Source organism: Balaenoptera ricei, chromosome 9, assembly GCF_028023285.1.
Source record: "Balaenoptera ricei isolate mBalRic1 chromosome 9, mBalRic1.hap2, whole genome shotgun sequence".
Classification (NCBI taxonomy): Eukaryota; Metazoa; Chordata; class Mammalia; order Artiodactyla; family Balaenopteridae; genus Balaenoptera; species Balaenoptera ricei.
The window spans coordinates 8,328,107-8,353,643 of record NC_082647.1 but is presented as its reverse complement, the minus strand read 5'-3'; the positions used below and the strand labels follow the sequence as shown (position 1 = coordinate 8,353,643).

The 25,537-nt window shown below is 40.4% G+C and overlaps 1 protein-coding gene across 2 annotated transcripts in view; it reads left to right on the top strand.

Moving 5' to 3' along the window:
- Positions 1 to 25,537, top strand: part of CNTNAP2 (contactin associated protein 2) — a 2,085,708-nt gene that overhangs the window by 1,617,898 nt on the left and 442,273 nt on the right. For both annotated transcript variants that reach the window (XM_059933152.1, XM_059933153.1), the window contains one exon: positions 14,137 to 14,293. In XM_059933152.1, coding sequence (XP_059789135.1) covers positions 14,137 to 14,293 — 157 coding nt within the window. The remainder of the gene's footprint in view (positions 1 to 14,136; positions 14,294 to 25,537) is intronic.

Below are 25,537 nucleotides of genomic sequence, written 5' to 3'. Positions count from 1 at the left end.
CTATAAACTTCCCTCTTAGAACTGCTCTTGCTCCCTCCCATAGGTTTTGGGTCGTCGTGTTTTCATTGTCATTTGTCTCTAGGTATTTTTTGATTTCCTCTTTGATTTCTTCAGTGATCTCTTGGTTATTTAGTAACGTATTGTTTAGCCTCCGTGTGTTTGTGTTTTTTACGTTTTTTTCCCCATAATTGATTTGTAATCTCATAGCGTTGCGGTCAGAAAAGATGCTTGATATGATTTCAATTTTCTTAAATTTACCGAGGCTTGATTTGTGACCCAAGATGTGATCTATCCTAGAGAATGTTCCGTGCGCACTTGAGAAGGAAGTGTAATCTGCTGGTTTTGGATGGAATGCCCTATAAATATCAATTAAATCTATCTGGTCTAATGTGTAATTTAAAGCTTGTGTTTCCTTATTAATTTTCTGTTTGGATGATCTGTCGATTGGTGTAAGTGAGGTGTTAAAGTCCCCCACTATTATTGTGTTACTGTTGATTTCCTCTTTTATAGCTCTTAGCAGTTGCCTTATGTATTGAGGTGCTTCTATGTTGGGTGCATATACATTTATAATTGTTATATCTTTTTCTTGGATTGATCCCTTGATCATTATGTAGTGTCCTTCCGTCTCTCTTGTAACATTCTTTATTTTAAAGTCTGTTTTATCTGATATGAGTATAGCTACTCCAGCTTTCTTTTGATTTCCATTTACATGGAATATCTTTTTCCATCCCCTCACGTTCATTCTGTATGTGTCCCTAGGTCTGAAGTGGGTCTATTGTAGACAGCATATATATGGATCTTGTTTTTGTATCCATGCAGCAAGCCTGTGTCTTTTGGTCGGAGCATTTAATCCATTCATGTTTAAGGTAATTATCGAGATGTATGTTCCTATGACCATTTTCTTAATTGTTTCGACTTTGTTTTTGTAGGTCCTTTTCTTTTTTGTTTCCCACTTAGAGAAGGTCCTTTAGCATTTGTTGTAGAGCTGGTTTGGTGGTGCTGAATTCTTTTAGCTTTTGCTTGTCTGTAAAGCTTTTGATTTCTCCATTGAATCTGCATGAGATCCTTGCCGGGTAGAGTAATCTTGGTTTTAGGTTCTTCCCTTTCATCACTTTAAGTGTATCATGCCACTCCCTTCTGGCTTGTAGAGTTTGTGCTGAGAAATCAGCTGTTAACCTTATGGGAGTTCCCTTGTATGTTATTTGTTGTTCTTCCCTTGCTGCATTCAGTAATTTTTCTTTGTCTTTAATTTTTACCAATTTGATTACTATGTGTCTTGGCGTGTTTCTCCTTGGGTTTATCCTGTATGGGAATCTCTGCACTTCCTGGACTTGGGTGCCTATTTCCTTTCCCATGTTAGGAAAGTTTTTGTGTATAATCTCTTCAAATATTTTCTCTGGTCCTTTCTCTCTCTCTTCTCCTTCTGGGACGCCTATAATGCGAATGTTGTTGCGTTTAATGTTGTCCCAGAGGTCTCTTAGGCTGTCTTCATTTCTTTTCATTCTTTTTTCTTTATTGTGTTCCACAGCAGTGAATTCCACAATTCTGTCTTCCAGGTCACTTATCTGTTCTTCTGCCTCAGTTATTCTATTATTGATGCCTTCTAGTGTAGTTTTCGTTTCAGTTATTGTATTGTTCATCTCTGTTTGTTTGTTCTTTAATTCTTCTAGGTGTTTGTTAAACATTTCTTGCATCTTCTTGATCTTTGCCTCCATTCTTTTTCCAAGGTCCTGGATCATCTTCACTATCATTATTCTGAATTCTTTTTCCTGGAAGTTTGCCTATCTCCAGTTCATTTAGTTGTTTTTCTGGGGTTTTATCTTGTTCCTTCATCTGGTACATAGCCCTCTGCCTTTTCATGTTGTCTGTCTTTCTGTGAATGTGGTTTTTGTTCCACAGGCTGCAGGATTGTAGTTTTTCTTGCTTCTGCTGTCTGCCCTCTGGTGGGTGAGGCTATGTAAGAGGCTTGTGCAAGTTTCCTGTTGGGAGGGACTGGTGGTGGGTAGCGTTGGCTGTTGCTCTGGTGAGCAGAGCTCAGTAAAACTTTAGTCTGCTTGACTGCTGATGGGTAAGGCTGGGTTCCCTCCCTGTTGGTTGTTTGGCCTGAGGCAACCCAACACTGGAGCCTACCTGGGCTCTTTGGTGGGGCTAATGGCAGACTCTGGGAGGCTCACACCAAGGAGTACTTCCCAGAACTTCTGCTGCCGGTGTCCTTGTCCTCATGGTGAGACAGAGCTACCCCCCACCTCTGCAGGAGACCCTCCAACACTAGCAGGTAGGTCTGGTTCAGTCTCCCCTGGGGTCACTGCTCCTTCCCCTGGGTCCCTATGCACACACTACTTTGTGTGTGCCCTCCAAGAGTGGAGTCTCTGTTTCCCCCAGTCCTGTCGAAGTCCTGCAATCAAATCCCGCTAGCCTTCAAAGTCTGATTCTCTAGGAATTCCTCCTCCCATTGCTGGACCCCCAGGTTGGGAAGCCTGACGTGGGGCTCAGAACCTTCACTCCAGTGGGTGGACTTCTGTGGTATAAGTGTTCTCCAATCTGTGAGTCACCCACCCAGCAGTTATGGGATTTGATTTTATTGTGATTGCACCCTTCCTACCGTCTCATTGTGGCTTCTCCTTTGTCTTTGGATGTGGGGTATCTTTTCTGGTGAATTCCAGTGTCTTCCTGTCGATGATTGTCCAGCATCTAGTTGTGATTCTGGTGTTCTTGCAAGAGGGAGTGAGAGCACGTCGTACTCCACCATCTTCAAAGATTGCATTTTTCAGATAGTAACAAATTACTGTCTTGAGAGTAGTATGACAGGGTTAAAGGTCAAGGCTAATTATTTTAATGTCATCAGTTTTTATTTTGTTTTTTAACTTGTAGTAGAGAAGATGGGATTAGTTCAAAACTCCTTGGCATTAAGGCTTATCCTTCCCTCTTGTCCTTTCCATGACGCCCCCAGTAGCATCTTCATCAGAGTGGGTTGGAGATAAGGAAGCCGGCCTGAGATCTTCTCCAAGGCAGTGTTTATGTGGGGTTGATTCAGACTCCTGCATGCTGGGAAGATGCAGTAAGAATCATTATAGCGATTGTATTTGGTTGGCCAAAATGTTCGCTCGGGTTTTTAACAGCAAAGCCCAAACGAACTTTTTGTCCAACCCAATAGTTATTGATTGACATTGGCCCCAGTCATCACAGCTTTCATCTTTTTCTCTTTGCAACCCCCCTGTCTTGTAGAATCTGCACTTGCTCCCTGATCACCCCTTGGCTGGTCTCTCTCTCTCCTCATACTTGTGGGGCTTCCCTGTTTTGATTATTCACATTTGCTTCCTTACATCCTCATTACCTTGACCTCTTGAAGTTTGATTACTTGAAACATGAAACTGCCCTTCAGTTTCATCAGTGACCCCCTAAGCCTCAAATCCACTGATGTTGATCAAGCTTGGTTGATCAAGTGAGCACATGAAACAGTTGCAACGCGATATGATGAATGCAGTAACTCAGGTCTGTATAGACTGTGGCTTAACACAAAGACGGGAGTAATATAAGTTGCCTTCGGGAATGAGAATGAGAGCAGACTTCAGAGAAGTAAGCTTTCTTCAGACTACATTGCCTTGATTATCTTTCCTCTTTGCAGCTGCCTCTTTTTTTTAAGTCTTTCTTCTTCTCCTCTGTTGTGGGCATACCTTGAGGCAAGCACTCAGCTGGCCCCTGATCCCATTCCAAGTACTATGTCCCCTCTCAGTTTCTGTCATTACTATGGATGACTCACAGATTCACAGCTTTGGCTCTGATCTCTCTCTTGAAGTCACAGATCTTGTCTTCTGTGTATCCTCATCTGACCATTTCTATATGAGAGGGCTTCTCCACCAGCGTACTGTTGGCATTTGCAGTGGGAGAGCTCTTGTTGTACAAGACTATCTCACACATTGCCGAACATTTAGCATCCCTGGACCCAGGGCACTAAATGCCAGTAGCACCTTACAACTGTTTCTAAATCACACCTGAGGAGGTAGAACCAGCCCCAGTTGAGACCCATTAACACCTCAAATTCACCCTATGTAAAATCAAACCGAACTTCTTTTCTGCGAACCAACACCCTCCTCTGAAATAGAAAATTCTTTCAAAACGTTAAAATTTGCTTAACCTTAAAGCCAAGGAGTCACCACCAGCTGTTCCATCTGGTTCTCGAATCCCACTGATTCCCTTTTATGGTGTATTTGACCCCTGCCTCTGTAATGGGACGCGTTCATGATCCTCCAAGTCTTTATCACATCATTCCTAGAACGGTTCCTCTGTTTCTAGTCCCCTTTCCCTCATGGCACATCCCAGAGCATCACATCGACATGCTTCTCACTTGCTTTAAAACCCACAGGAACAGACTTCTACTACAGGATTAGACCAAATAGGTACCATGAAAGCCCTCCCCTATAAACATTTAAAATTGCATGCAAAAAATATTTTTTAAATCCTTTGAAATGTACAATTGAGCTTGAATGAAAGTGAGGAAGATCCTTAGTAGCAAAACCATGGACCAACAGCATAATGACTGCTAAAGCCATAACTGGCCTAAAGGCTTCTGCCAGTTCCTTGCAACCTTCATTTTCAGTTTCCATGACTATGTGGGGAAGAAAGGTCATACCAAGTGATGAGTTGAATCAAATATCCCTTTATGGAAAACAGAATCCAAGAGTCTAGACTCTCAGTGAAAAAAAAACCTAAAAACCCACTCTGCAAAGGAAGGTAGCATAGGAATTTTGACAGTGTGGACCTTGGATGGAGGTAAAGAGAAAAAGAAAGAAATTATCCCTCGAAGCTGTGTAACAAAAAGCCTGTTCTGATGCCTGTTTACAGGTCAATTTCACACTATTTGCACGGTTGGAAAAAAAAATTCAAGCTGAAAATATATTCTAAAGAGGTCTCAGCTTGGTAATACCCCCCAGGTATCTGATAAAAGCAAATATAAACTATCTGAGAGGTTCAACTGGACTTCAAAGAATTCCCAGAGATGCATTTCCAAGGAATATGATCTCAAAGGAAAAAATAATCAAGAAATGTGTAGTGAACCAAGATACCACGATTGTGAGTCAACGGAAATAACTAATAGCATTTTCAGTCCTGCAAAGACTTAAATATTGGAATTATTGGATCAGATTTATTTTTAAGGAGAAATTGAAGAGATGATGATGGAAGACACTATCAAAAGTCATTAGTAGCATTTGAAAAAGAGCCAAATAAACATTATAGAAATCAAAATGTAATGGATAAAATTAAAAGCTTAAGAGACTTAAATAACAGTTTCTACCCAGCTGAAGTGAGACTAGTTAAATGGAAAACAGATTCTGAAGAAGGTTCCCAGAAATCTGGGAAAGATTAGTAAGATTAGTAAGATCTTTAGTAATCTTAATTAGTAAGATTAGTAAGATTAGAAAGATTAGTAAGACAAAGAGCTGTTAAATATGAAGGAGAGATTAAAAGCAAGAAATTAGATCAATAACTTCTAATACATATCTAATTAGAGTTCTGGAAGAAGAAAAAAAAAAGGACTAAAAAAATGAAATTTGCATTATTATAATTATTAAAGTATCATTTTCCTAAGCATTTTCTACTAATCAATAAAACTGAAAAAATCCAATAAGAATATGCAAAAAAATGAACAGATATTTTTAAAAATAAGGAAATATAAATGAAAAATTAAATGGAAAGGCAAACAATCAGGGAATTATAACTAAAACCAAAAAAAAGATACTATTTGTCATTCACCATTTGTCAAAATTAACAGCTTAAGACCAGAGGTTGTCAAGGATTTGATCAACTGAAAGTTTTATATACTGCCGGTGGGATTCTACATTCATACAAGTGATCTGGGAAAACAATTTGAAGATGCACAAACCATATGACCGAAAAATTCCACTATAGGGATATGCTCAAAAGACTCTTACACATTGTCACAGAGCATGTTGAAATAGCAAAAAACTAGACACAGTCCCATGTTTATTAATATTAAAATTAGAAGTCAAAGAACAACATACCATATACCAATGATAATGGATAAACTAAGTACAAGGCTATATATTTTATCATTATTCCCTGTACTTTATATAAACTTATAATATTTGTATGTGTAAAGTGTTTTAACATCTAAAAAATTTGTTTGACTTTCCATTACTACAAAACTAAAGTGCAAACATCATGAAATTCCCATAACCATTTCTCCCACCACAAATTCTACTTCTCAGCACTGCCCCCACCAGCCTAAGTGATTACCCCGTAGTTCCTGAAATGCGTGGGGTGCTTCCTTCATACCTTGGCCCAGCCATTCAGGAGATTCTGAAATGCTCATATCCTCATTCCGGTTGTCTGGATCCTACCCATCCATCAAAGCTGCAGTCAGATCTGTCTCTTCATGGAGGCTCTCCAGTCTGCCTTGGTCCTTGGTAATCACTCCCTTCTCCAAAATCCCATAGGACCCACTGTCTGAACTGCTCCTGTGACATTCAGTGTGTATTTTTTCATCTTACTATGTGTGTGCCCTATCAGATATCCAGGCATAAAGCTTTCATAATTGTAAACTACTAAACATAACTCAGTATCCACTAACTCAGAACCTTAGAAGGGCAGGAATCAGATTTTCACTTCTACCCCCCAAATTGTCTCTCCAGCCCTAAGAAGGTGCTTATTGAGTATGTAGCATGTCATTTCAGTTGCAAAACAATATTTTGCTACTAATTTGAAAAGTTATAGCCATCTTTTAAATACAAAACAAGCTGAGGTGCTTGTTTTATATTTAAAAGATAAAATAAAAATTAATAAAATCAGGGCACAGGATATCGAGACATTCAGTATAAATAATAGGCTGAGGGAAGGCATGTTTTTTCAAGTAACTACAGTATTTAATGGAGAATAAAAATAAGGGAGCAACCAGTACTCACACAAATCATGGTCCCTGGGATTCCGTTAATTCCTTCTTCATTTGTTCTATAAAGAGGAAAAGAAATATTTAATATAATTGGCCAGGGCTTTTCCAGTGGAAAAGACTCAAAAAGTGCTTCACTATATCCTACAAACAGCATATGGTTCCATTCGATCACTTTGGTACTATTAATCACATTTGTTCCTGGGGCCGTGGTACAAAGGATTTAACCAGAGTTACTGAGGAGACCACGAATGCCCATGACCTCTATAGAAACTGAAGCCAAGTTAACTTAGAGTGGGTTGGCTTATTCTGTTCTCTTAATTCTGCTCAGAATTATGAACTTCCATCTACTCTGTCACTTCAGTTCCATTCAAATTAATAAAATCTAATTCATTTGAATAGGATTCAAAGTGATTTGATTCAACTCAGTCAAATTCTGCTCAGTGGAATCAGTCCTTGATTGAAATCTATTAAGTTCAATTCAATAAAATAAATTTAAATATTATGCAGTGAAATTAATTTTTAATGAATTAACATTTCAGTTCAGGTCCATTTTGATCTGAACTTCAATTCTCCATTTCTAAATTTGGTCCCTATTCAAATTAATAAAATATAGTAAAATCCGATGTAACTCTGAAAGATGTAACATGAAGCTAATCAGCTTCACTCATTTCTATTCAGCCCTAATCAAATGAGTTTAATGACATTCAATCATAGATAAAATGTTCACCTTTAATACCAAATTGAATGTTTATATTATAACTTCAAAATTATAAGTTTTCCCAATTTTACATCACTGTCTGCAGCATGAACTGCACAGGACTTTTTTGGATTAATTCTTTGTTTGGTCTTTATATTAACATAGAACAACATAGCACTAGATGGCTGGGAAGCAAACGAGAATATTGTTGCCCGGTTCAGTGAAGCGATTTCATGAAAGTTATGGGTGGCTTGAGATGATGGTTTTTGTGTCTATGAAAATGCCAAGGTATATGATTTTTAGTTTTATTTTTAAAGCTCTTAATCTAAATAGTAAAATACAGCCATTTGGACTCAGGATCATGGTTATGAAATTGCAGAAAAAGTGGGGGCGGGTTACAGTGACTACATTATTCAGAGAAAAAATAATTAGGAATTTTAAATGGAGGTGTTACTGTGGTCAGCACCGTGATGACCTCCTTAGATCTTACCTAGAAAACAGGTCCTGGATTGGTGTCCCAAGGGGACCCGGGCACCAGGCCTCTCACTATTCTGTGAACTAAATCCACTGTCATTTCCACAGGTCAGTGTAAGGCAGACCTGTAGGAAGATAAGGATCACTAGGGTATTAAGTGACAGCATCTGAAGATCTTCCTCTGAGATTCTTATTCTATAGATTTTATTCTGTAGTCCAGGAAATCTATATAGTTTACAACAGCCTCAGGTGAATCTTCTTTTAGGTAAGTTGGAAACCCTTCCCTGTACTGATTTCCCACTAGAGGGAAAAAACTTGGAAGTACTCCCTCCACGACATCCCCTCCTAGCCCTCATCTGTCTCTGAAGATCCTGAGACTTGGGCTGCCTTGATGCAGTTCCTGGAAGTGATTGCATAGGGACCAATTTCACATGTCCAAGAAGAGAGGCTTCCGCTACTTAAGCCACAGAACTCCAGGACAAGTGGCCTGTTCCTCCTTCCGGTGCTGGGGGCAGGGGCAGCTGTCAGCATCATCGTTAGGGCTCTGCAACCCTTGGACTGCGCACATCTCTTACTGAAGGAAAAGGGGATTCTGGCCTGCTTGATCTTTCAAATTATAACTATCAGATTATCTGGAGAGCTCTATGGTAGCTACAGCACCTCCAAATTTCCTCTCTGCTCCAGCCCAACCTGGAACCTATTATAAAGGTTCTTTTACCTTCCTTCTTCTCTAGGTCATGGAAGGTTCTCACCAGTACAAAAATGTTCTGCATCTACAGTCTAGAATTAAACATATCTTTACTTAATAAGCATATTGTCACCATGGATAATTGTAATCAGATCAGAGTGGTCAGCTGAAATTTAGTGACGAAGTGGAGGAAAAAAGATTGGATGGTGCCACGGTAAAGATGGAAGGGTACTGGGAGATTTTTCAGAGTATGAGTCTTTCTTTAGAAAGAGGATCCTGCACTGTAGGTGCCTTCAAACAGCCAGAACGGGCCAGACAGCATTCTGGGAGTGCTGTACGGGAGCTGTCAGCAGGGGGCGCTAAGCAGAGCACTGAAAGGCAGGTTCCTGCTGCAGTTGTACCTGCTCTAGTTAGTTCCTCTGCTAAAAAGCCACCTGTGATTCTTTAACACAATTTGTAGATAAGGAGATAGTGGTAGATATAATAAGACTAGGTTTCATCAAGCTAAAAATATACTTTTAAGTTTTCATTTTGGAGACGATAAACCTTTGCAGTATTTAATGTTAGGTATTACACTTTTTAATATTCTGCAAAAGTGGATGAAATGAAACTAATTAAATGTCCCAGTGACCATACTGGGTCTTACCGTAGATGTGCCAGGATAATATTTATGTAAGCAGACTATTAGGTTACTTTGTGTAGCCCAGAAGTTCTAAAGAACATATTTTGAAAGTCACAGGTATGTGCCACATTTTCATCAAGAAGTCCCCATGCATTTGCCCTTGTGTTTCTGAAACAGCTTGTTATTGGAGAAAATAAGAGATCTGTTGGTTTCTTTAAATTTGGAGGAACAAGTTGCCTCTTTTCTTTCTCCCTATTTCAGTTTAGTCATCCAAACCATAATAAATCCTCAAAATCCTCAGCATAATAAAATTTGGTCTTAAATGAGTACAAAGTGCCATGATTACATTTAATTCAATCCATATTTGGCTGTTTTAATACAATATGACTTACTTTGATAATTCAGCTTCTAGTTAACCTAGAATGTGGTTTATCATTTCATAATCTCGTTGCAGTGATTACACCTACTCAATATAGTTAACAAAAATCTTCATATTCTGAGGTCAGAGAAATTCTTGAACTCTTAGCACTGGATAATTAAATTGTTTCTTTTCTCACCACTCCTTATCTTGTCTTTTAAAAAGTCTTTCCATTTTTATCACCTTTAACTTCTTTTCCCCAAGGCCAATTAATAGGTAAGTAATGATTTGTAAAGCAAAAAGTAACACTTCGTTAGCACAGCACTGAAATAAGGCAATTCTTTGCTCAACACAGATTGAACCATTTTCTTCTTGCTGAATATAAAATATATGCCAAATTGGTAAATTATGATGATTTGATTTAACTAAAGTAGCCAACGCTAATAACAAAGGGTACAACTTGCTTTTTCCCTGGAATGTGTTGTTCTTATTGGCATTCTTCTGTTCCTGGCAGATGAGGAAACAGCTAAGTAAAACATTTTGTACTGCACTTAACTTACTTTCCTAGGAAGGAGAACAAAATAACATTGATTTTGCATCACCCTAACTGGGAACGTTAGTTATGTAAGACTAGAAGTGACTTGAGAAAAAGGTGGGGATGGGGGAAGAACTGGGAAATTGAGCTACCCTCACCTGGTCAGTAGTGTGTCTCCTTCTTGCACTGAATGCAAGAAACGTCACTGCAGATCACCTTCTTAGATCCCATCCTGATGTCTAACAGGAGTCCTTCCCTATAGGAACTGCCCTGAGGTCTGCCATGTGAGGTTAGTTCAGAGCCTGGGTCCCATGCAGAGCTTAGGGCTTCTACTGGAACACCCACAGCCCAAACAACTTGCCAATGAGTCTTCCTCTCCTGGGCATCCTGGTACTTCTGTAGGCGTGGTTGGGAATCAGCTGGCTCTTTCTCCACATCCCCTACAGTGCATTTCTCGGTCTCCTGCTGAGGGAGCCTCTGATGATGACCTTGCTCCCTTGACTGACATTGTCCTGATTTTTATCAAGAATACTGAGCCGTACAGCTTCTCTGGTTCATGCAATCTATCATCACTCTTTATGACAAAAATATAACAGTGTTAGGTCGTTTCTACTGGCCACTGGAAGGAAGAATCGGAAATTGAGCTGAGGTTCTGAGATACATACTCTTTCATGGGCTTTTTGACGTACGGGCAGAACAAGGGCATTTCCTGCCAGGCAGCCCATTGACTCCTGTTCTACGGGTGTCTGGTTCTTTCTTCCCCTCCACCAAGTGTGTTAGTATCCCCTAGTTTCCAAAAACAGTGATAGTAACTGAAATTTCTTTTGAGAGAAAGAATTTAGCATTAGGTCAGCTTGAAAAGATGCAGTGTGGTGAATAATAGATGTGATAACCAGTCTCGGTCGTTTTCTGGAAGGCCCCAGGGGCCTTTGCAAGGTAGGCACAGCACCGTCCACCTTTGTCCTCTTCCTGTAACACGGCCAGAGATGGAATCAACAGAGACCTAGTGCAGCTTACTAACCAAATGACCTGGCTCAGATTTTATAGTTTCCGTAAATGGAATATTTTAAGCCTTTTTTTTTTTTTTTTTTAACTCTTGACTGCATCAGAAGGAAACAAGAATTTATTATTGGTCATGGTTCCAACATTGGAAAGCATCAGAAGTTGGATGTGTTACTCTTTACCCTGATGGAAAGAGAAGCGAGAAGCAAAATAGCTTGAATGTAGAAAGCAAACAGCCCCCTATCTGCTGGAACAGGCCCCAGAGATGCGGGAGACAAGGTTTCAGAATGGACCCTTATCTCAGAGAGCTGGCATCTTCCTGCCTTCAGAGCAGGGTGCTGAAATCTCCCTCTCTACCGCTTGCCAGATCAACTCAAATGTATTTCTTAAGATTCAGGTGCCAAATGATCTTGTGAAGGGAATAATAGTGACCTTTTCCAAGTCAGCACAACTGGAAAATCTGGAGATTTGTAGGAAGTACAATACCTGAATAACTCCTTTCTAAGTTCAGAGCATTTGCTCATTTATTACATCAAGCCTGAACTCACAGTACAGTTGCCTACCTTTAAATTGCCTATCTCTAAATAAAACAAAAACAAACACAGAAACAAAAAGCTATTGGCATAGGTGAGAAGGCACAGCAGCAGTTTTTGCACAATTCCAATATGGCCCTCACTTACTTTATTGTGTTGTTTGCTTAGATGTTGTGACTGTTTACACGATAGCTCACTGAGTGCAAGACTTTTTCTTCCTTTTATTGCTAAGCACAGCACATGCACAGATACTGGGACAAGTGTACACCTAACCTCCTGGAAGGGCTGGTGAGTTATTAGGATGGAATGTTAGTCATACGCCTGGAGACTTTAATTGTCAAGTGCAGGCTTACTGGCCGCACAGCCTCCATGAGATTGCATTCATTCCCCAGCTTCCTGCGTGGGAGGCTGTTCTCAGGGCCTCCCCCTTCCTTTCCCTTCCCTTCCCTCCTCTGCCTGCTGCTGCCTGGCATCTTCTTCCCATCGTTCACCTGAAACTCCTCTCAACAAAGACCGTCTAGCTGTCAAATTAAAAGAAAAAGTCCAAACCTTCATCTTAATGGACTTTGCTATGAAATCGGACAATGCCGACCACACTGCTTTTCTGGAAATTCTTGGCTTGTTTCTCCTCCACCCTCTCTGTCCATTTTCTTTCTTGACCTGCACAATGGCCAGCTCCCTCTCTGTTCTCTAAATGCTGTTGGAATCCAAAAGATTCCAGTGACGTCTCTCCTGCTACCAATCATTTACCTGATGGTTCCTAAAATGGGATTTTCAGCCCAGAGAATGCTCCTGAGATCCAGACTTCGATAGCCATTTGCCTACCTCATGTATCAGGTTCACCATCCTTTCTTCGACCTTCCCTAAATTTCTCATCTTCCTCCCTGTGATCTACCTTGGTGAAGCACATCACCATCCTCTTAGTCACCTGAGCCAGAAACCCAGGATTAATCTCCACACCATCTTCCCACCCAAATCCCAACATTCCCAAGCTGCTTCTACCTCCTAAATCTCTTTCCACTTTCTCTTCCTCTCCATTTCCACTACTCTCTTATTATTTCTCTTTTGTATTAACATAGGAGCATCACATCTGGCCTCCATGACTCTATCCCCCTGAAATCTGTCTTTCATCTCACTGTAGATCTTTTAAAATACAAATTTGATCTTGAAAATCTCCTGCTTAAAATACTTTAATGGTTTCCCATTAGTTTCAGAATGAAGTTCAACCTTCTTAAATAGGAAGAAGTACACGCAGAAAAGCAAGAATAAACCAAGGCAAAATAACTTCTTGTTTGGACAAAGTTTGTTGTGCTATGACCCTTACCCACTGTCTATTGCGACCTACTCCTGCTACCCTCTCAAACTTATCTCTTCAGCCCTATTGTACCATCGATGGGTACACTCCTACTTGCGTGTTCCATATAGAACTTTGCCATTCTGCTTCCTTTACGTAGGAGTCCGTATCTCTCTTTTACCTCCTTATTCATCTGGGTAACGTAACCTTCAAGACATAGCTCAAATATGTTACCTCTTCTAGGAAACCCTCCTTCCTGACCTCCTTTCCCTCACCCACTCTCCTGTGTGTTCATAATAATAATTGAACTGAACTCTCAATCTGTATCTTTTCTCTCCATTATTCTGCTGAGTTTCTTATAATGTTTGACACATAATGGAAACACAGTGGATGTTTGATGAGTGAATGAATGAATGGGTGAATATTAGGCCAAATAATAAAGCAAAGTAATATTGTATAAAGAGCATTGTACAATGTCTTCTGAGATACAGTGTCAAACTTCTGGTCTGGGAGCCAATCTGCTGTGTAATTGAAAGAATTGTGTAACCTTTCTGGACCTAAGTTGCTTACCTGTAAAATAAGGAGATCATACTAAGGCATACGTCCATGTTTAGCTCTAATATTCTGTCATCTCCATGACTATCATTTCACAGAAAAATTACAACTAGCCATGAACTGAGTTGTATATTAAAGAATCGGTGCATGGCCTACACACCTTCATTGTGGATGTACCCCATCTGGGCAGCCAATTTACAGAACAGGCCCCTAAATTCCTGCAGCTTGAACGTAAACATGTCTTTCAAAGGAAGAGGTGCATACCCCAGTGGGAAAACTTGAGCTTACCAATCCCTCTGATATTTTTTTATTAAATATTCCTGTTATTGAATTGGATTGACTTCTAAGAGGGTTGAATGATGTTCAGTCTATCAGAGAGAGATGCCGCTCCTGGGTTGGGGGGATATAAGTGTGACACAATAGTGACGGGGTCCTGGTCCTGTTTCAGTGTGCCTTTCCCCTTTCTTGCAGATGGAAGCCCTTACACCTGGTGGGTGGGCAAAGCCAACGAGAAGCACTACTACTGGGGCGGCTCCGGGCCCGGAATTCAGAAATGCGCCTGCGGCATCGAGCGCAACTGCACGGACCCCAAATACTACTGCAACTGTGACGCGGATTACAAGCAGTGGTGAGTGCGGGGCTAGCGTGCGAGCTCGCCCTCCTAGCGCGCCTGTAGGTCACACTAATTAGACGGAAGAGAAGGTGTGAAAAGTGCTGAAGTAATAAGATAATAGGTTAGAAAGGTTTAGAGCTAACCCAGTTGGCAAATGTCAGGGACGTTCTGAAAAATATAAAAGCGGAAAGAGGTCAGTGCTACAAGGGTAGGCATTTAGAATAGAAGAACACATAATTGATGTGTTCAAATTTTATTCAGAGAGGGAAATAATGAGCCATGTAGTAGACAGTGATTTGCATTATAAAATGTGCTTTGTGACAATAGAGGGGGTGGCCGCGGGCAGGGAGCCCGTGTGCAGGCGTGTGAGAGCGGTCTCTGCAAACAGCCTCCTGTGGTGCGTGCTTCCACCTCCTGCAATGTTTGCTTTGAGTAGCTGGATGAGAAAAAAAGAAAAAGAAAAAGACAGAGGGGGGCCAAGAAAGGGAAAAAATTGTGCTTTGCTCTCGGTTTCAGCAACAGTGCTTACCGGTCTACTTTTCTTTTATGCCTTGAACTGTTCATAACTCTGATACAAATCAGTTCAAGGAAGATCTATTTTGGGTTTCTTTCATCCCTCTACTGGCTTTTGTCCTGCTTCATGGTGAATGGCTGGTTCTGTGTCAGTAATAGATAAAGATAAATCAGCTGTCATTGCGTAAGAAAAAGGCCCCAGAAGTTGGAGAGGAAGAATATAAACTTGAGTGCGGTTCTTCCCAGACGCACACATGCCGCACCTGCTTCTGGTTTTCTGACACGTGGAGAGGCCGGCTGTGCTACATTCCCGCCTCTGGGCGGCAGCAGAGAGCAAAGTCCTGCATTTCCTCACATGACCAACCACAATGTACTATTGTCGCCTCTGTTTTACACTATTTGGGACAATTTACAAGACAAGGTCATCCTACCAGTTTACTGAAAACTAATTCTGAATGTAAAGTTATATGATTGTCAGGTTGGATACTTATTTTCCAAAAGCCATTTTTCTTTTAGTAAATGAAATGAATTACCAAGGCTGAACGTTTCAGTGGCCTAGAATTTGTGTGTGTGTGTGTGTGTGTATAAATAGTTATCATTATTCTTTAATTGTGTTTTATCGTAAAGAGGAAATCATGATATTCACTTTTTAATTTTGTTTGAAAGGTGTATCTACACACACACACACACACACACACACACATTCATACCCAGTACAAAAACTAGAAGTCAGGAGAATGAAATCAGAAGGACCTGGGCTTTGAAGATAACTTTTCAGTCAGTCAGTCAGTCAGTCCTTCATTCTGTCAGTCATTTACTCAACAAATATTGATGGAGCTCTAATGTGCCAGGGAGTCTTCTAGGTACTGGGAATAAAACAGAGAATGGCAATAACAAGAACCCCTGCCCTGACTTACGTTCCTGTCGCTTCTTACTAGTTGTGGGTCCTTCAGCAAGTTCCGTGGGCTCTCTCAGATTCATTTCTCTGTTCAGCTTTGACTCACACCCCCTTTGGGAAGTAGACTTTGAGTGCAGCCTCCCTGGCCAGAAATGAGAGCACTGTCCCAGATGTTCCATTGTCCAGGGAACCCAGACTGTTCAGTTCTTTTTGTACTACCACAGAAGAGAGTCGACATATTCAGAAGGAAAAGGGAAATCTTGTGTGTGAATCCAAGTGAAATTCATTTTTGTCAGCTGTCATTCCAAGCGCTGGGGATACAGTGACAAATAGAACATGCTCTTCGTCCTCAAGGTACTCAAAACCTAGTTAGGAAAAAACCACACACACAAATAGATGACATAAAACAATCAGTGCTCTGAAGAAGACACTGCAGGATACACCAAAACCAGTGCAAGAAAATTTAAAGGCCAACTGAGGGAGAGTTGGGAGGAGTTAGGAAAGTCCTTACAAGACAGGGATGCTTGAGAGAGAAGTAAGAGTTTGCCAGGCACACGCTTCCTTGCATGATTGACTTGGAGGAGAAGCTGAGTAAGGACAGCCAGTTTGGGGAACTGTCAGTGCAGTAGATCTGGAATGTGACGTGGAGAAGAAGGGAGAAAGCACAGTAAGGCTGAGCCCCTGGGCAGGATAAGATTAGAGCTGCCGTTCTTTTCAGGGAGTGGTAGGAGTTTGGATTTATTGGCAGTGAGCCCCGTGGAGGAAACCTTGATAGGGACGGCGACGGGAGGGGAGGAAAACAGTCAGCAAAGGATGTCAAGATAGTCCTTGAAAGGCATCGCTGGTGGTCCAGTGAGTAAGACTTCGCGCTCCCAGTGCAGGGGCCTGGGTTCAATCCCTGGTCAGGGAACTAGATCCCGCATGCATGCCACAACTAAGAGTTCACATGCCACAAATAAGAAGTCTGCATGCTGCAACTAAGAAGTCTGCATGCCACAACTAAAAGACCCCACATGCCGCAACAAAGATCCCATGTGCCACCCGGTGCAGCCATAAATAAATAAATAAATATATATATATAAATATACACGTATATATATACATATATATGTATATATATATATAAAAAGAAAGGCATCAAGGGCAAGACCATGGAAAAAGGAATATATGTAAGATATTTGGGAAGTGGTACCTACAGCACTTGATAGTTATGACTATGTGAGAAGAAAGAGAGGAGTCTGGGCAGGCTCCCCACTGGACACCTAGAAATGGTTAAATTCCTTATCAGGCTAAGAAATAACAATTTGAGGGGGTAGGTGATGAGTTCAGCTTTGAAAATATTAAATTTGAGGCTCCAGCGTAACACCATGTCTAAACCCAGAGGGGCATCATTAATGGGATTACTGATAAAACATACAGGCTTCAGAGCAATGTACTTCCAAGAACACACCTGAATTCAAATCACAGATGGGAAGACAGATCTGTTCAGCCTCACTCACAGACACACCCTACTAGCAAGCTCTTGATTGGATTACAACTTTTCACAGTTGCCTGGGGACTTGGACAGTGCTGATGTCTTGTTCCCTTCCAGCTGAGTAGCAGCTAAGACATCCTCACCCCTTCGTTTCTATGAAGTTTGTGTAACGTCTCATGATAGGGGCACTATATTTTGAGCAAACTGAAAAGTATAATAAATATGTTTACAATAAATAGCTATTAAAATGATCTTCCCTATTTGGCACAAGAAAAGAAGTTTTTGGTGACGTCTTATGGGGCTTTGAATTCACCAGCACCTGGCAAAGACCTGTTCTGTGGATGCTTTCAATATCTTAGAATGATTGGTTCGTTTCTGGAGGTGTGTTCCAAAGTTCCCAGGAGCAGTAGAGAGAGACCTGGACTTGGATACAGAAGACTTTACATCCAGGCCAAGATTTGCCACTTTGGGGGCAGGTTTTTAACTAGTCTGAAACTTAGATTTGTCGTCTGTATGATAAAAATAAATCTTGACTGGTAGATTTTTGTGAGAGTTAAATAGAATGTGGAATAGGAAAATATTCTGTGAATTGCACAGTGCGGAAACATAGCTGTTTGCAATTCTTAATTATGTAATTCTCATTGCAATTCTTGATGGCTCCAAATGAATCTTAAGAAATGAAAGCAGACTGTGGAAAGAGGTCCCTTTGCGTTCTCGATCTGCTGTGCCACAGGGCTCAAGTCGAATTCTAGAATAGCACGTGGCGGTGATGCGGAGCAGGCTTTATCAGAGAAACTGACAAATCAGAGACCATCAAGAGAAGAGAAGGTCCAGGTCCACCAACCCTATGACCCCTCAGAGAGAGATGCCGGGACCAGGCTCTTGTGCTGAGCAGTGTTCCAAAGAACCCCTGGCTCCTCTCTCTTCTCGTAGGGCAAGAGTGAGAGCAATTTTGTCAGTGGAGGAATCAGATTCCGAGGGCACCAGGCCAGCTGGGCATAGGGCCACTGTTTACTGCATTGTCTGGTGGTCCCGCAGGAACAGGAAGGAAGCCAGGGCCCCTGCAGGAAGCTGACTTGAGTGCAGCCTCCCTGACGGAGAGGACTGGGGAGCACTTCCAGCCGGTGCATTGCCCAGGCTACCCGGAGTGTGTGCTCCACGGTCACTGGTGTCCAGTTCTTTTCGTCCTGCCACAGAGGACAGCTGAGAGACTCAGAAAAAGGAGACTCTAGTGCCCACACCCAAGCGAAATTCGCATATGTGAAACCACATTTGTTGTGAAGGAAAAGTAAAAATAGAGGTTCTACTGAATCTCATGCTTCCAGACTCCAGCTAAGAAAGTTACTTCTTCCAATCATCTTACCTCAGTCACAGAGAATCATTTGGTTAAACTGGGCTGAGACGAGTGGGTGCAAAGTTTCCTCCTACGCTGTTTCCTCTTTACGTGACCTAAGTGGGCATTTCACGTCTCTAAGCTTTCATACCAGCAAAATATAGATAGTGCTTCCCAATTCACGTAAAGGTCTGGTCAAGTGCTGTCATAAATGAGTGTTTAAAATTGCAGTAGGGTATATTATTTTTATTACTTGAATGTTGAATGGAACCGCAGCTAAAATCTTAAAAAATTTATTTTCTTTATTTTATTGAAGTATAGTTGATTTACAATGTTGTGTTAATTTCTTCCATACAGCAAAGCGACTCAGTTATACATATACATATATATATATTCTTTTTCATATTCTTTTCCATTGTTTTGTCACAGGATATTGAATATAGTTTCCTGTGCTATACAATAGGACCTTGTTGTTTATCCATCCTGTATATAATAGTTTGCCTCTGCTAACCCTGAACTCCCAATCCATCCCTCCCCCACCCCACCTCCCCCTTGGCAACCACAAGTCTGTTCTCTATGTCTGTGAGTCTGTTTCTTAGACATGTTGATTTGTGTCATATTTTAGATTCCACACATGAATGATATCATATGGTATTTGTCTTTCTCTTTCTGACTTACTTCACTTAGTATGATAATCTCCAGGTCCATCCATGTTGCTACAAATGGCATTATTTCATTCTTTTTATGGCTGAGTAATATTCCATTGTATATATATACCACATCTTCTTTATCCATTCATCTATCTATGGACATTTAGGTTATTTCCATGTCTTGGCTATTGTGAATAGTGCTGCTATGAACAAAGGGGTGCATGTATCTTTTCAAATTATAGTTTTGTCTGGGTATTTGCCCAGGAGTGGGATTGCTGGAATCATTAAAAATTTCTTAAAGTTCAGATACATAAATTGGGGCCCAGGAAAATTTTAATTACTTTCTAAACTTACATTGGAAATGAGAAGTGGAGAGAAGACTAAGACCCAGATTTCCAAACTTCTAGTCCAGTGTTTTTCTACAACATCATGATCTAGGAAGACTACTCTTGTTTTTATCTTTTTAATGATTTATGAATTTAATGTTTTCACTAGTTATATGTAAGTTTTAAATTTAAAGCTTAAACAATAGACAACGTATTATATGTTCTTTTTTTAAAGAACTCTAAAACTTAGATTAAGCATTTTTTCTTATTTACTAGAGTAAAATACACAAAAATGGAGCTGAGATAAATTAGATTGTAGCTCCAAGTGTGATTGTGTCTCACAGCAAAGTGGCAGTGGGCTGTGAGAACTATAAGCACCTCAATAATTGCCTGATTTTCTTTGCCCTGAGAAATTCTGCACAGTTATTTCTGAGATTGAATGTAATTTAACATTTCTGATTTACTCTTCACAGCAATAGTAAATATTCCCACCTACAGTGCCAGAATCCTACTTAAGTGAGCCTTGGTCTCAGCTAAGTGCCCACCGCTGGGTAATTCCTGGTTTCTGACAGCCCGACTCCATGAGCTAAACCATCACATCTGAAATTAGCAATTCCAAAATGGAATTACCAGCGAAGGTGTGCCATTCATCGCTTCAGTACCTTCCTGCGTGTGTGTGTAGAAATTCTGGATAGTTGTGTCCTGGCCAAGATGAGCACATACATGGGAGGAAATAAGTGAGGTGAAAATCCATTAGCACAGTCTTTGTGTTATAATTAGTAATCAGTTCCCACCTCAATAGTAGAAAGGCCAGTCACATACTAACCAGTAGTGCCCTATGCCATAGACCCTGAATGGAATTGGCGTGTCTGTGGAGCTTTTCTTCCTGGGCCAGAAATAATCCATGACAATGTTTACAGGCAGCAGAACCTCTTCACTGTTTCAAACCCAGAATCTTAACTTTTGATCGGCTCAGCTTACTCTCCAACTACTAACAGCAAAATATTTGGAATATTTTTAAAAGTAATCATCCTATATTTTTTCATTGTTTTAATTTCATCTAATCTTCTCAATAACATTTTTCTGTGAAACATGTTCAGTTTTACTCAAAATGAAATATTTATATGTGCATTCTCACCCATCATGTTCAAATAATAATAATAGTGAACATTTTGAGTGTTAATTATGTGCCAAATATTGTTCAAGAGCTTAAATGCATCATGTCATTTAAACATCACATTGACCCAATGATGAAGGTGCTGTTTTTCCTCATTTTGCAGATGAGGAAATGAAGCCCCAGAGAGGTTAAGTTACTTCCCCAAGGTCACACAGCTAACAAGTCATAGAGCTGAGATTCAAGCCCAGGACAGGCAAACTCCAGATTCAAGCTCAAATATTACTCTGTAAAAGTTTCAACACATGTACTATATACAGTATGATTTCATTTTATCCAATTTTTAAAATTGTTATAAAATACACATAAAAAATTCACTGTCTTACCAATTTTTAAGTATATGTAGTTCAGTGGTTTTAAGTATTCATTTTGTTGTGCAACCATCACCACAATCCATCTCTGGAACTCTTTTCATCTTGCAAAACTGAAACTCTCTACTCGTTAAACAATAACTCCCAATCTCTCCCTCCCCCAAGTACCTGGTAACTACCATTCTACTTTCTGTCTCTATGAATTTGACTGCTCTGGTGCCTCATATAAATGGAATCATACAGTCTTTTTGTGGTTGGCTTATTTCACTTAGCATAATGTCCTGAAAGTTCTTCTGTGTTGTAGCATGTGTCAGAATCTCCTTCCTCTTTAAGGCTGAATAATATCTCATGGTATGTGTACACCACATTTTATCCATTCATCTGTCAATAGACACTTGGGTTGCTTCCACATCTCAGAGATTATGAATAATGCTGCTATGAACATGAGTGTAGGATTTCAATTTTGTTATCTACTTTTACTCACTTCTGTGGTATTCCTTACTTGTTTTTTTGGTTCAAATTATTTTCTAAATGTAACCTTGTTTTGAATCCTAGTTCTGTTGCTTGCTAGCTCAGCGACCTTGAACAAGTTACAAAAGTGCTCTGTGACTATTTCCTTAGAAAAAAAATTGAAACAGTAATAATACCTACCTTGTGTGATAGATGTGAAGTTTAAATGAGAGGATACTCCTAAGTGAGAATGCACATCTGTATTTCACTAGTAAATGCTCCCCTAACATTTATTGTAATTGTTTTGACTACATCCAGTAAATACACGCTGAGTTAGGTCGTGATTGTCCCGAGGTGCAGCCCATAGGTGTTCACCAACAACTTCTCTCTGCCTTCCACTCTGGCCGTCGTGCCTGAGTGCCCTGGTGCCGCCTCGTGAGATTCTTGTGCTGCTGGTGACGGCTGTCTCAGTCTGTGACTATCACTAATGCTCTTATAGGAGACAGATGTGGAAACCCCACTGTGTCTTTCAGTGAGACCTTACTGAGGGGCTGGGACTTAGAGAAGTCTGACGCCGAGAGAAATGTACCACTTCTGCCTGAAGTGACCGCTGTCAGAGACCACCAGCAGCACTCTGATCCCTGAGGCCCTGCCTGGCTCTCAGCGATCCTTCCCCTGGATCTCCAGCCTGGTCTCACTAATGATCTCACTAGGGCAGCCCTGAGCATGAGGATCTAGGCTGGAACCTCCTTGAGAACCCACAGGAGGAGGAAGTCCTTCCTCCCCACCCCAAGCCCTACCTCAGTTCCTAGAGGAGGAACATTTGTTTCTCAGGCTGATTGATGGTACAAACATTAATTCCCTTTCAGGAGAAAATTCTCAGCTTAAAACAGTTTACAACAAAGAGCTGAGTCTATCACTGGCCTGGAACAGGCCATCATGGTGGGTATATTTTCCCAAATCTACATTTCAGTCCTAGGTGATACCACCTCTGGGACAGTAGTCTGACCCACAATGTGCAATGACAACATCAGTCCAGTTTCATTTCATGATCTCTCTTCATGAAGGAAGAGAAGTCAAGGAAGCCACCTTTAAGGGAAATTTGGAAATTGCTGTCAAAACTTTCATGTATCAATTCTTTGACTGAACTTTTCACTATCTGGCATTTACATTCTTGTATGAATACGAACAAATATAAATACTGAGATTTTATTTTCCACTTTTTTGTAGCAGCCCAAACAAAACAAACCCTAATAGAAATGTCTATTAACAGAGTTTTAGACAATTACACTGTATTTAGGCTGTTAAAGGAAGGCGATAGATGCACAGACACTTGCATAGAAAGATGCCCAGATGAAAGGGCAAAAAGCAAGTTGAAGAACACCATGTATGAGATGAGTCTGGTTTTTTAAAAATGCATAGAGATCCATAACCCTTATACATACATAGACAATTTCTGGAAACTATACAATAAAAACTATTGTAGACTAAGGATGTGGAGACTTATAGAAGACTTGTCTTTAGCCATACTACATCTTAAATTTACTCTTTGATTTTTTTGCCATAATCGTATTTAACCTGTTCAATTAAAATGTTTTAAAGTAGTTTAAAAAACTAAAATTAAAAGTAGGGACCCCACAGGCACCCTGTTTCATAATGAAACAATAGTAAATTGTTTTCTTTTTAAAAAACAGAAGAATAATTTTCAACAACAAAATGGCGTCCCTGCTCTTGATTCCACCAGCCCCAATACTCGAACGAGTGTCTAGGCAAACTGGAAGATTCCCCTCTCCTATTTAGCACAGTGAAAGCAAGAACGTCCATGCCATTAGCCTTACTGCAAAATATGTTTTTTCTCATTGATCTGAATTCTGTGAAACAGCTATTTGTGCTTTTAATCTCTGGGATCCTGCTTTTGATAATAATTGCTTACATCCCGATACTCAGTAGTCTTCTTTGTGGATACTATAAGAATGTGATATTATGAGGAGCACTGATACCACTTATGAGTAACACTCTTCTGGTTGCTAAACAGACCAAAACAATAGTTGATATTCAAATAAATGTGTATGCGCATATAAAATAAAATACTAAAAGGAGTAGCTATCGATATATTTCCTTTTTAGATACATAAATGGAGATATGCCCTTTTGATGTAATGAAGGCCATCTTCATTAAATTAAACTTTGTTAAAAAAAAATTATTTTAGAAAGAAGAAGAAAGAAAAAGGAAACTTTTATTTTAATGCTGTTTAGCCCCAAAGCATGTGTTTCAGTATCAGAGCATTGCCAGAATGAATTTAAGAAAGGTTCTACACCCTGCGTATTTTATTACTTATACTTACTTTTCTGAAGTTCACTGGCCAGATTTCCTCTACCGTAAAGTTGCATCTAAATAGGATATTCCTCAAAAATCTAGCAGGTAAACTCATTTAGAAGCCTAACTACTTTTCAATATGTGGGTCAGGGCTAAGAGCCCAAGGCAAGGGTTTCTGCTCTTTCATTAGGAATCCACCTCGGGATGTGAAATAGGAAACATCCGCCAGGCTTATCTAGCAGGTGCTGGATACCTCAAGATACAAAGCAGCCCTGTGACTTAAAAGACCTACTGGCAATGGGGACAGGGAAATGTCTCTCTTAGTTTGCAGAAAAAGCATAAAAATGATCTATTATTTTCTGTCTCAGGGACACTTTGGTGCCAACTTGCTTGGCATAGCATAGTATTCTCCTGTCACCTCGTGGATTGTATCATGACAGATAGGTAATTGGGCTCCGGAGACGATGTCAGCCAAGTGTCAATATGGTTTGACCAGTGACCCTAAATAATATTGATGACAGGAAAGGGAGAGAGATTAATCAGGTGTGAACCTGTCAAATGTTCAGAGCGTGCGGTGGGTTCCCGAAATAGGCACAACTAACAAAAGAACGCTAAATGGACTTGAACAGAATAGCTTATTTAGTGGTCTTGAGAAAAACAGAGCTAAGATCCAAGAGAGATTTATAAGAATGTTCATTTTCCGTCAGCATCCCTCTCTCCAAAATGCTTTAAAAAGAGGGAGATCTATTATTATATTTTCTGGGGAAAAAATTGCCCAAAAATCAGTCATGAGAAAAAGATCAAATTAAAAGGCGTGTCACTAAGCTGAAAGCAAAGTGCCGACGAAGCCGTTGTGAGGCATGTTATCAGTGTGGGCCATGGGGAATCCACACATGCTGAAGCCTATTTGTTTCTTTAGTCTGTATCCCACTGAAAGATCAAATCCATTACACCCGAAAGTCATCATCACACTTTTCCTTATCATGCCAACCACCTCTCCTGGGTCTTTCACAGATACCCGACCCTCTGTTACTACAGCTTTTCTCTTTGTTCTAAATCTTAAGTTCGGAGCAGTATCGCAACAACCTTCCAAAATAACTTCCAACCTTGACTCTCCCCCCATCCTACAACTTCATAACTGTCATTATGACTGTATGGCTTCACATAAATTAGAATCCCCCAGGAACCATTAAAAGTGCTGATCATCAGGCCCTGCCTCAGAATAATTAAATCAATATCTTTGGGGATCAGGTCTGGTTACCCTGGATTTTCTGCAAACTCTTGTGGTTTCAAGTGTGTCACCAGAGTTGAGAACCACTGATTTCAGGTTAGGTTGAGCTGCACTAAATAAAGAAAGAAGGAAGGAGGGAGGGAGGGAGGATTGAAGGGTGGCTTAAACAAGATGAAAGCTTATTTCAATTTCCTTTTTGTGTGAGAGAAGCCCATGCTCCTCCCAACAATCTTCTCTGGCATTCTTAGGGTTTGACCACATCATCAGGATCCAGTAAGGCTTCTAGAGCTGCAGCCATCACATTCCCATTGCAGGTGGAAGGTAGAGAAGGGGAAAAAGAAAGCATGACTTCTCTCTCTGAAAATGCCTTTCCCTACATACTTTTATTTACATATCGTTAGCTGCATGACCACACCTAGCTGCAAGGATGGCTGAGTTATGTAGCCTTTAACTGGGCATGAATGTGCCTCCCTAAAAATGAGGGTTCTGTTACCAAAGAAGAAGGGGGAAATGAGCATTAGGAGGCAACTAACAGTTTCTGTTCCAACTGTTAATTCTTCAAAAGAGCCCTGCTAATATCCTG